Below are 13539 nucleotides of genomic sequence, written 5' to 3' on the forward strand. Positions count from 1 at the left end.
CAAACAAACAACAATGCTAGCTCCGCTTGGTCATTTTCACTTTCTTGGACCTCGTACGACTAATAAAAAATGAGCCGTTAACTTATTTTATATTTTATATTTTTGGTAATCCATTCATTGCACTTTCAAAATCTGGCATTGTCCAGTTTGGCAAAATTCCTTTTCCCTATCTTAATAACTGCTGAAGATAGTGTCCTCTAGACTAATTTAGACTGATTGTTTTAGCACCAGTTAACTGTCATTTTAGTTAGCTGTGTGCTTTGATCATGCACAGTGTTCACAAGTACAATATCCGCAGAAATTTCAGCCACAGTACGTGAAAGTAACATAGAGGTATACCAACATTCTCTCCATCGTGCATGTTGCAAATGTTAATAACATCACTTTACACCCGTCACTCTCGCAGAAGTTCATATGATATCTGTAGAGCGCCCCCATATCACTTCTTGGCATATATGTTATTCTCGCAGAAATAGATGAGGTGGTCCGAATGAAATCGCTCAATGCTTATATCCCTTACGATATCAGTTAACTAATATGTTGAAGAGGATGGTGGACAATATACTTGTAGCCGGCGCTGGGATGACCGGTGCTTCTGTTGCCTCTTTTCTAAAAGAGGATTTTAAGCAAACTTTGAAACTGACAATATGGGATAAGGCCAAAGGAACTGGTACTGCGTAGAGTTACCCCTGACCTTTCCCACCCTTATGTAATGTATTTCGTCATTAATTAAACCCAAAGTGGAGTGGGAAATTTAGAAACTTAAGCAAATTTGAACAGTACTTGTATGTTTGTGAAGTCGTTTTGTTTTAGGTTGCAAACTGTATTGTTCTGTATATTTATGGTCCTTCTGCTTTCCTACTAGGTAGTGTAAATCACACAGTTATCGCCACAGGGGTTCGTTACAAAGAAAATGAGTATTCCATGAATGAAGGGATGGGGGTGGGTGGGGGTGGGCTAACCTGTAATAATATTGTTACAGGTTAGACCCCCCCCCCCCACATCCATTGATTCATGGACGGATACTCCTCATTTTCTTTGTAACGAACCCCTGTGGTTATCGCCAGCTTGCAATTCATTCAAATGACTGGAAACGACATTCACATAACTTGTGATCATATTAATTACGGGAAAATAATGTTACTGAACAGTATGCCGACTGCAAAATGTTATAGATGCTCAACTTTGCCAAATTCGCGAATATTTAATTTTAAAAAAATCTTAAATATTCTTATTTGCAGTATTTTAAGTAATGCACCATTGCAGTTGTTTTATATTTGATCAGTCTTATTGTTAACGTTTATCTCCATTGTGTGTGCAGCGTGTGTGTGTGTTTTGGGGGTGGGTATCCTCTATACTCTATACTAGTCTAGTGAGAGATGGGTGACCTTCCCAGTAAGAGATATTTACATTCTGTGAAGCAATGCCTCATTTGGCAGTGGTGTAAACATGATCTTTGTCATTTATGCAGCACTGACCATATTATACACTTAAATAATAATATAATGGTATTATTGTTTGGCAAACTGAGCTACCATGGCATTGTAGATTAGACTAATCCTTTATGAAATTGAATCAAGTCTAATTACACTTATTAGATAAATCAGTACATTCAAATGCTAACAATAAAAGTTAGTACTCTTATCTGAATTTATTTTCAAGACTAAAGTCATTTTTGTTTATCATTGGTTTGCAACTCTGAATAGCTTCCAGTTTATTAGTTTTACCACAATTTCTTTTATACTTATAACCTAAATTTGATTATAAACAAGTTTTACAATTAATTCATATGGGCATATAAATTAGAGGAGGTACTAATTGGCATTTACTGAAAGCAGCTTCCGTATCTGGACAATTTATTAACACAAGCTGGTCACTTAATTTGTTATTCAGTGGATAAACTCCACCCATGTTCTTAGTTTTGCATAAGCTAAGCTAAATTTATCACACTGGTCAATCAGTTGTGTAAACTGATGTACACAGCCAATATACTTGGTAAATTGAAACATTTTTGTACTTTGGGTTGCAAATTAAGTGCATCTGAAAAAATGCATAGACTGGAATTATAAGAGTTGAAAATGAGTTAGATCAGTATTAAAGCTATGTTTCCATGCTGGGTTGATTTGTTAGATATGGTAGAAGAGATAATAAATTCTTTTATTTATTGATTGTAATATGAACTTTATTTTTCAGGAGGTCGCATGTCCACGAGTCGTTGCAGTAAGGATGGAAAGTGCACTGTAGATCTTGGAGCTCAGTACATATCAGCTACATCAGAGTACTCACAAAAGCATGCCAGGTGATATTTCTGTATTTGAATAATTAGATTAACTGAATTCCTCTACCATTATATACTTGTTAATTGGTGAAATGTTTCAATATAGGACGTAAGTATCATTAATAGTGGTGAAGTCTGACTTCATGACTGATTCTTGATAATCTTGAACAGTTTGATACATTTTGTCATGAAATGTGTATGCTTTTGGAAACTTTATATATATATATATATATATATATATATATATATATATATATATATATATATATACAGTTTCCATTAAAGGCACTATAGATTAATTGGATAAATGTTTAAATGTTTTGATAATTTTTATAACGGTTTTCATTGCCAATAAATGTATGTGCATTAATTTCATCAGGGTATTAATTTCATCAGAGTGTACTAATTTCCTCAGAGTATATTGAGACACTACAAAACTGCATGTCCAGTCATTGGATTCAGGGCTGATCACAATTTTTCAACCACTTGTCCAGAACATTTGTTTGTCCCACCAGCATTTTCACTTGTCCCAGAATTTAAAATTCTTGCATAGCTTCGACGAGATGTATTTCTTACTCCGATATGGTATTACTCTGATATGGTAACATCTTTACCTCCTTCAGCAAGAATGGATAGGAATTTACTGGAATTCAGACCTTCTTTAACTTCTTCTCACAAGACTCAGTGAGTTGACAGAACAGAATATCTTGCTATAAGTTTGTTCTTATAATTAGCACTAAGTTTCAGTCTGTTCTTCTCCTGGAGTGCACACAGCATTTTCATTTTAGAAAAGGGTTTTTTATATTGGGCTAGAGTTAGTACTGTTCCGATTAATCAAGTTACTCAAGCATCATTCAACCAGTTTGATTGATTAATCGAGTGTGACTTTTCATGATCGATTTTCCTTGCAGTACCAGTAAATTTATTGAATTATTATTAACATTGGGTTGGAACAACCCCAAAATATGTAACTTTAATGATACATTTATAGAAATGATAGTATAGACTATGCTAAGTTAATGACAATATGGAGAATATTTTGTTTGATTCATGCTTTTTATCCATTTTTGAAACATAATGTAGCCATGATTTAAAAATAGCAAGAAAAAGTGAATGTGAACTTTTGAATTTCATGGAAGAAGCAATCAAAAGTATGGGCCAACTTTGGTTTCCAGAAAAAGGGAGATGGTCCAGCAAATAAAGACAATCAAAGCCTGACAAAAAATTAAACATGTTCATTGTTTATTAAGAGAGGAGTAGTTACTGAAGACTTAGTGGCACCCTTACATTTTATCCTTCCATTTTATGTAAATTTTCTTTCTCTGAATAACTCATTTTATCCAAATAGAAAAGATCACCTAAGTTGACAACTACTTCTACTAAAGTGATCATAGCATATTTTTTCATTTAAATGCAAGCACTTACAGCTCTCTGGCATGATTGTTTGCTTCAAGCACAATATCACATGTTGAAATCAATCAGTTAAGAAAAGACTCATTACTTTCATTTAATAAGTTTATAAACTGAATGAACATTTAAGCTGATTGATTAATTTCATTGCATTGACTCAGTGGATTGAAATCAAATTGGAGATAATGAATAAATAAATTGGAAAAATTTGAGTGGAGCAATACTTGATACAAGTTTCCCTTTGCTATAGTGGCACACTAGTTGTATGCTTTTAGCTCCATTGGTTTTAGACCAGAAGAGATAATGGGATGGCCAGTTGTCCATCATCTTGTGTCAACCAACATCCATCCTTCCATTAGCACAATTTAGTTGTTGTTACTCCTCCTAACCCACTTGGAGGATTACCATGAAATTTTACACACACAGTCCTTCCAAAGTTTAGTTAGTCCTAAATGAAAGTGGTGCAATTTTGACCTCCAGTATAGTTAACACAGTAGCCATCTTGAAAATCGTGTTGCTACTCCTGAATGGATGGTCATACCATTATGGGGGTTTACTGAAAGAGTTCTTTTAAAGTCTCGTTGGTCCTACATGAAAATCGTATCACTCAAAAATATCAGAGATGGTTTCAACATTGAGCAGTTCAGAACAAGAATCAGTCTTATCTTGAATTCCTCTAAATTCATTAGGCAGTAGAGCATCAGCCACTTCAAGGGATTCTTGTTGTTATACATTTGTACCTGTTTATATAGGGATAAACAAAGTAATGTATGAAAAAGTTAAATTTATAAAAGAAAAAATACTCCTTGAAAACTTCTGGAAGACCTTTATAAATTCTTTGGCCTTATAAACTTCTGGAAGGCCTTGCAAACTCCTTAAAGGCCTTATGAACTTTGGGAAGGCCTTATAAACTCCTTGAAGGCATTATAAAGGCCTTATGAACTTTTGGAAAGCCTTATAAACTTCATGATGGCCTTATAAACTCCATGAAGGCTTTATAAACTTCTAAAAAGACCTTATAAACTCCTTAAAAGCTATACTGTTTTACTGCAATACTTACAGCAAGATTTACAGTTCTACTTTTTACAAAACTTTTATCTTCAGGATGACCTATTATCTCGACAAAATCTCTGTCCCCCATTGTCTCTGAACAATCTCTATATATATATATATATATTCATGCAAATATACATACATACATGTGTGTTTTATACATAAAAATTTGCTGATTAGAAATTACTGTGGAATAAAAATATATTCATCCTGTTTATTTTAATAATATAGTTGACTGGTTCTATGTTCATATGAGTTTGCAGAAGTATGTGTGTGTGTTTATCCCAAACTGATTGCAGAATCATGAAAGAAATGGTTTGATTGTCGAGTTATTGGACTGTGTGTGTGTGTGTGTGTGTGTATTTGTGTGCATGTGTGAGAGAGAGAGAGAGAGAGAGAGAGGGAAAAAGTTGCTGTTTTGCAATCTTTTTGATAATATAGTGGTTATGATTGTATACACGTTGAAGTATGCTAATATCTTCTACAAAAGTGATGTTGACAAATCTTAGATCACAAGTCTTCAGTGTAAAAAAAAAGAATATACTGGTGTCTTTGAGGTGAATTAAGATTGCAGGTATCCAGTCAATTATGATTACAGGTATGCAGTAAATTAACAGATTATGAATCAGTTTTGTATATAAAATAAACAACAACTTCAATATTCAGACCTGTTGCCTTATTTTCAGTGTTTTTAAAAACAGATGAACAACACCTATATACAGAACTGTCGCTTCATTTTCAGCCATTATGAGGAGTTAATAGCAGCAGGATTACTAAAACCTATGACAGCAGTGATAGAGGGTCAAAAGGATGGAACCAAGGATGTGAAACACTATGTTACTCCAAATGGGGTTAGCTCTCTTGTCAAGCATTACTTACAAAAGGCTGGTATGATGCATTATTTTGTGGATGCTGTAACCTAATTTTTCATACTCTAATTTTCTTCAAACCAGCTATCGATGCAAATCTTAATTAATAAAATGCATCATATTTTTTTGTACATAGAACTTCGTATTTTACGTTAAATCCTTTTCCAAAACATGCTTTTATATTTTATATATATATATATATATATATATATATATATATATATATATATATATATATATATATATATATATATATACTGTATCAATGATATACCATGAGATGTATACATTTTTCATTAAAAGGAAATGAGGCTTGCCGAGTGGTTTATCATTGATACAGCAAACATACTATACATATATTTTATTTATATCACATACAAATACACATATTTGCATTTTGAATGGAGTTTGATATGCTCCGGGCAACTGTTTATTGACCGAGTGAATGAACTCCTCACATCACTGCAAGTGTGTCTGCTACAAAATGTAGTTCTATGATTTTTCTTGTTGTTTACAATCAAATATGCAAATTGATAAGTTGATTGTTTTCTTTTTGAGTTTCTATTTTTATTCACATTTATTAAATGAATATAAGACATATTCATGATTTAAACATGAAATATGTTTTTTTTTGAAGAAAGTAGTGCACTACAAACATGGTTACTTCTTGTACACTGAACCTGAACATGTCAGGCATTCATGCACTGACGTATGGAAATTAGGGTGATATAGAAACTAAGCGAAATTATGAACCAACAAGAGGTATTTAAAATATTTTAATATATTGACAGTTCATGTAAGTCATTATTCTGCTTTAATTAACATTTCTAAAGACTATTAATTTCTCTTTCTCTCTCTCTTCTCCTTTGGACGGTTTGACTAAACTTTGCTATCACTGATAGCTCCAGAGACATCATCGTATGACACAAGCAAAAATCCCCAACGCTCATATTTTCCTGGATTTTTGCCCATATCTAGCTACGATAATCCAGAGAGAGAAAGTGACCGGTGGAGGGGGCAACAATTTGGACATTTTAATATTAAATAATTAATAACCGATTTTTAGAACATTATTATTGGTTTAAGAAACACCAACAACAAATCATTAAATATGCTACAGTATGTGTGCTTCATAACCGACAAATTTAACATAAAGGCCTAGTGTCGACTGGCTATTGCAACTATGTATCATTGATATTATGAATACTGTAGATAGATCCCAAGGAAAGCGTAAACATACCATTACAATGAACCAGATTGCTGTAGGTTACTTGGTACAAGTTCAGTTTTAATGTTTTTTGACCAGCGTAATATGTTTTTCTCTCTCGCCCCAGAATTTAGTCCCTTACGCACGAGAGGGGAATGGGGAATAAAAAAAAATGATTCCAATGAAATTGTGTACCATTTTAATTCCATTTAGAAAACAGGGACTATTAATACATTTTATTGTTATTTTCATGTCATTTATGATTAATGAATGAGTAGAAATTCATCACTGCTCTGTAGGCCTGCATTTGAAAGAATGTTTATATATTCATATTATTGTGTCATGGGTGGATCACAATTTGATATACCAATAGTATTGGTATATCAAAATACTTTACACCAACACTTTAAATGCCATGTTATTTTTAATGAAAGGGTTATTGTTTTGTTAATTGAGAAGCTGTTCTAATTCCTCACCCCACACTTGTCACTTTTATCTTTATTAGTGAGAATTAATTATGATGTATTTGGGTTTTTGATGTTGTAATTACAACGTCTACCACTGTTCATGAACACTTGAACAGAGGCCTGTACAGCACGTAATAATTCAACAATATCAATAATAAGTGCCCTTCATTAAGTCAGTCACTGTGACAAAGACCCATGCCTGTTTAAAATGAGTATGGATGACATCTGATTTTTTTCTCAACCATGCAACAGCAAAATCTTGCTTTTTTGTTAACCTTTCTTTTCTTATCTCAGTCCGGTCGTCTCAGTCAGATCATCTCCGTCAGATCATCTTGGTCAGATCATCTCCATCATGGTGTCCACATGTTAGGAACTACTTTATCAGGGGATGCAACCGTTGTTGTCATCTGCTTGGCTCAGTGGAATTGTTTCCTTGTAATAAATATTAATTATTTATTGTTGATTTCATATAACACCAATCTGTTAAATGTAACAATACCTCATTACTCTCAAACATTTTATGATGTTATTTTCTGACACATATAAATTATGTGCCTTGGATGGACAGGTCATGCCACAGCCCCCATTAACATACTGCATTTTGGCTATTTATAGTGATGTCTAGCACTTGGGCATCATGCTGCAGACATGTTGCATCATGCCCCACCCAGTCACACCAGGCCAAACAGTCCTAACACTAACCTCTAAAAGCTGATCGCCAAGCAAAACAGTGGCTAATACTGTTTCTTTAAGCTTTTGGTATGACTTGGCCAGGTTTCAAACCAGCAAAATCCTGCATCTGAGGCAGACATTAACACCATTTAGGCCATCAGAACAGTTTCTACTGTTATTCTGCTTTTCTTAGCACATTATAAGACTGAATGACTTACATAATGAATGTGAAGAAATAATAGTGAGTAATGAATACTGTATGTGTGAAATATGCTAAACTATATTGCAAAAAATGAAAGGTTCTTTTAGCTTTAAAGGAAAATATTAGGTGAGAAAAATAATCTATGTTGGGGTTTGCACCAAGACAAGGAAATCTCAGTCACGGGGTTACATAATTTGTCTCCTCACTCAGCAAAGCCTCATGCATAGAGAAAATGTAACCCCTTGGCTGGGATTTCCTTGTCTTAGTGCAAACCCCACCATAGATTCTATTATTCTTGTCCAATACAAATTACATATTAGTACATGCTAAAGTAAATTATATATCAGTACATGTCAAAGTGAATTATATATCAGTACATGCCAATGTGAATTATATATCAGACCATACCAAAGTGAATTTTATATTAGTACATGCCAAAATGTATAACGTGTCAGTACATGCCAAAGTAAATTATATATTAGTACATGCCAAAGTGAATTATATATTAGAACATTATATTAGTACATGCCAAAATGCATTATGTACCAGTACATGCCAAAGTAAATTATATATCAGTACATGTCAAAGTGAAATTTATATCAGAATATGCCAGTGTGAATTATATATCAGTACATGCCAATGTGAATTATATATCAGACCATACCAAAGTGAATTTTATCTTAGTACATGCCAAAATGTATTATGTATCAGAATATGCCAGAGTGAATTTTATATTAGTACATGCCAAAATGAATTATATATCAGTACATTCCAAAGTGAATTATATATCAGAAAATGCCTGTGTGAATTAAATATCAGTACATGCCAAAGTGAATGTTATATCAGAACATGCCAAAGTGAATTTTATATTAGTACATGCCAATGTGAATTATATATCAGTATATGCCAACATAAATTATATATCAGAACATGCCAAAGTGAATTTTATATTAGTACATGCCAAAACGATTTATATATCAGTACATGCCAAAGTGAATGCTCATGCCAAAGTGAATGATGTATCAGCATGTGCCAAAGTGTGTTATATATCAGAATATGCCAAAGTGAATTATATATCAGTACATGCCAAAGTGAATTATATATCAGTACATGCCAAAGTGAATTATATATCAGAATATGCCAAAGTGAATTATATATCAGTGCATGCCAAAGTGAATTATATATCAGTACATGCCAAAGTGAATTATATATCAGAATATGCCAAAGTGAATTATATATCAGTACATGCCAAAGTGAATTATATATCAGAACATGCCAAAGTGAATTATATATCAGTACATGCCAAAGTGAATTTTATATTAGTACATGCCAAAATGTATTATGTATCAGTACATGCCAAAGTGAATTATGTATCAGAATATGCCAAAATGAAATATATATCAGTACATGCCAAAGTGAATTATATATCAGTATATGCCAAAGTGAATTATATATTGGTACATGCCAAAATGCTTTATATATCTGTACATGCCAATGTGAATTATATATTAGTACATGCCAAAAGTATTTATATATCAGTACATGCCAAAATGAAATATATATCAGTACATGCCAAAGTGAATTATATATCAGTATATGCCAAAGTGAATTTTATATTAGTACATGCCAAAGTGAATTTTATATTAGTACATGCCAAAATGCTTTATATATCAGTACATGCCAAAGTGAATTATGTATTATTATGTGCCAAAGTGAATTTTATATTAGTACATGCCAGAGTGAATTTTATATTAGTACATGCCAAAGTGAATTTTACATCTGTACATCCCAAAGTACACGCTAATATGAATTATATATTAGAACATGCCAACGTGAAGACCACAGATCATTGATCAAGTAATCAAATTGTTTCATTATACAATATAACCTGTCTTGAGGGACCTATGCTATTACTGACACCTTTCTTTTATGGCCATAATTGTCGTACTGATTTATTATGTTAGGTGCCACTTGCAGAATGTGACAACAATTTTTAGGGAACATATCCATTTCAATACTACTGTGATTGACCACATTGCAAAAGAAGAGATTGACAACCCTGACCGTTATTTAATCTTTTGTAACCACAACGACCCCTTGTCAGGGTCTGCAGGCAAAGTACCATTTGTTCCAAACTAAACTGCTATGAATGACTACATTGCAAAAACAGGTAAACACCAATGACCTGTATTGAATCCTTTTAACCATGATTGCTTAGGACGGTCTTCAGGTCAAGTTCAGATTGTTCTAATCAACACTGATTTGAATGACCTCATCTCAAAAACTGAAATAAACACCAATGTCCTTAATTTAATCCACTGTAAATACAACTGTTAAGGAAGGTTTGTTCTAAACAGAAAAAAAACTCTGTGTAAATATCAATTTTCTAAAACATACATGTAATACAGGCAACATTATATGCTACAGACTGTACACCAGACTAAAGTACATTTCAGTAACCACCATTTAAGTGCCAAGCTCATATAAATCACATGTTTAACCATTGCTTCTTCAAAAGGAGTAGTCAAGAACATGCATAGTCAGTTCAGGGGAAGCAGTCAAGGTCATACATAGTCAATTCAGGGAGAGTAGTCAAAGTCATACATTGTCAGTTCAAGGGAAGCAGTCAAGGTCATACATTGTCAATTCAAAAGGATTAGTCAAGGTCATATGTAGTCAATTTGTCAAGGGGAGTAGTCAATGTCATACATAGTCAATTCAAGGGAAGAAGTCAAGGTCATACATTGACAGTTCAAATGGAGTAGTCAAGGTCATATATATTCAATTCAAGGGAAGTATTCAAGGTCATACATAGTCACATCAAAGGGAGCAATCAAGGACATACATTGCCAATTCAAGGCAAACAGTCAAAGTTATACACTAAATTCAAAGGGAACAATCAAAGTCATACATTGTCAATTCAAGGAAAACAGTCAAGGTTATACATAGTCAATTCAAAGGGAGCAATCAAGTTATACATTTTCATTTGAAGGGAAACAGTCAAGGTCTTACAAAGTCAATTCAAAGGGAGCGGTCAAGGTCATACATAGTCATGTCAAAGGGAGCAATCAAGGTCATACATAGTCAATTCAGGGGGAGTAGTCAAAGTCATACATTGTCAGTTCAAGGGAAGCAGTCAAGGCCATACATTGTCAGTTCAAAAGGAGTAGTCAAGGTCATGTATAGTCAATTCAAAGGGAGCAGTCAAGGGAAGTTGTTGTTGTTGTTGTTGTGGGGTTTAATGCCATTTTTCAGCACACTATAGGCTATACATGGTGGTCAGTATTAATGGTAGAAGAAGAACCCAGGAAAACCCTGGAAAGAACCACTGACCCACGAGAAGTTACTGGCAAGCTTTCTCACATACCCACATTGGCCGGATCCGAGACTCGAACCCACAGAGACAGAGGTGAGATGGCAGTGATCCATGACAGAGAGCGCTTTAGACCATGCGGCAGCTCGGGGCCCCTCAATTCAAGGAAAGTAGTCATGGTCATACATAGTCAAATTAAAGGGAGCAATCAAGGACATACATTGTCAATTCAAGGGAAACAATCAAGGCCATACATTGTCATTTGAAGGGAAACAGTCAAGATCATACAAAGTCAATTCAAAGGGAGTAGTCAAGGTCATACATATTCAATTCAAGGGAAATAGTCAAGGTCATACATAGTCGATTGAAAGAGCAATCAAGGTCATACATAGTCATTTTAGAGGGAACAGTCAAGGTCATATATAGACAGTTCAAAGGGAGCAGTCAAGGACATGCATAGTTAGTTCAAGGGGAGCAATCAAAGTCATACATAGTGCAAGTGGAGCAATCAAGGTCATACATAGCCAATTTAGCGGGAGCAGTCAAGGTCATATATAGTCAGTTCAAATGGAGTAGTTGAAGACATGCATAGTAAAATCAAAGGGAGCAGTCAAGGTCATGCATAGTCAGTTCAGAGTTTCATATTGTTTATTTATCTTTTGTGAAGAACTGCACAAAGTCAGTAATTTCATTATGATACATCTTTTTAAAGAACTTCGCTCTAGAGGTGGAGCATGTCATATGTTTTTGGAGTCAATCCATAATGCATGGGGTGAATGAGATCTTTGTCTTTTAATTAGTGATTAGCAGTTTCCAGATTTAATCAACAGTGTAAAAGGTTCATGTTGCTTTTTTGTTGTTGCAGTTACAGCAATACCCACAGTATTATAAAGTAATCAATTACTACTAAATAACTGATTCCTTGAAATATAAAATTGTAATTGTGGTCAATTCCTGCACAAAAAGTAATCAATAATTGAAATTGATTTCAAATTCTGGAAAAGTGATGCAACGTTATAATTACTTAAATTACAATTACTAATTGTTATAATTACAATTAGGACCTTACAGTATAACAGCAGACAAAAAAGAACTGTTTACAGATTTTGTGAAATTAGTTAAACAATATTATATTGTGTTACATTGAACTCTTAGTGTGAAGAACATTGCTCAGTGCAAAATTTGAATTAATCAATGAGAAATGCGAGATGTGACAGACTGAACAGAAGTAAGGTAATTGTACTCCAGTATTCTGCATAAGAATACTAATTGTAATTGATTACTTCAGTGTGACATTGTAATTGTAACTGTAAGCAGCTACTACCATTTTTTATAGTAATTGTAATTTTAATTCATTACCATTACATCAATGAGTACGTCCCTCAAGACGAGGAGGACCACTTTAGTCATTCAGTGTTTGATTGAGATCGATAGGTCTCTTGGTGCACAGGTGGCTGAAGATTCCGATGTGTGCTCTGAAATGTTCTGTGGCATTGTGGACAGGGGATGGCAGCAATGCAGGTTGTGGGGTCACTGGCTTGGGCTTTCCTGGGCTGCCTCTGTTGTACTGCTTTGGCTGTGCTGTTGGCCTCGCAAGCTGCAGTGCCTTTTCCAATGGAAGAGTGCCACATGCCTCTGTCCTTAGCAGTCTGCTCCCTTCAGTAACATCAGTAATCTAAAAAAATGCTGCCCACAGACCAAGTTTTAATCTGTTATCCATAGTGCAGCCAGTTACACCCTTTGTTCATTGATTTACCAGTAACCTCTGTATGTCATCAGTGTATTAATCCTTTGGCTTTTTTCTCAGTAAATTTATTTTGTGTCTGGATGAGTTAATTTGGTTATTTGATCTGTTTTTTTTGTACATCTGTATTCCATATTTACTCAAAGCATGACCAAAGCCTCTACAATTCACCGAGTAAGAATTATCATACTTTACAGTTCTTATGCTACGCTTGAAATAGTTCTGATTTATGGACATGTGAAGTTAACTTATGGAAAGGATAAATTAATATTATGTTACTTAATTTTGCAAGTCATATGCTAATTCTATAAAATATCCATTGAT

General features: G+C 33.9%; 1 protein-coding gene across 5 annotated transcripts in view; it reads left to right on the top strand.

Annotated features, from left to right (window-relative positions):
• The first annotated feature begins 481 nt into the window (after nucleotides 1-481).
• LOC149802928 (renalase-like) overlaps nucleotides 482-13539 on the top strand; it is a 41109-nt gene continuing 28051 nt past the window's right edge. The window contains exons 1-3 of one of the 5 annotated variants that reach the window (XM_089952419.1): nucleotides 482-670; nucleotides 2194-2299; nucleotides 5484-5629. In XM_089952419.1, coding sequence (XP_089808545.1) covers nucleotides 538-670; nucleotides 2194-2299; nucleotides 5484-5629 — 385 coding nt within the window. In that variant the 5' untranslated portion in view covers nucleotides 482-537. Of the gene's footprint in view, nucleotides 710-739; nucleotides 866-941; nucleotides 2300-5427; nucleotides 5630-13539 lie in introns of those variants that run through there. The other 4 variants (XM_089952420.1, XM_089952421.1, XM_089952422.1 and 1 more) reach the window with 4 other exon arrangements.

The sequence above is a fragment of the Sinohyriopsis cumingii genome, chromosome 3, assembly GCF_028554795.1.
Source record: "Sinohyriopsis cumingii isolate HCF-2022 chromosome 3, ASM2855479v2, whole genome shotgun sequence".
NCBI classification, from domain to species: domain Eukaryota; kingdom Metazoa; phylum Mollusca; class Bivalvia; order Unionida; family Unionidae; genus Sinohyriopsis; species Sinohyriopsis cumingii.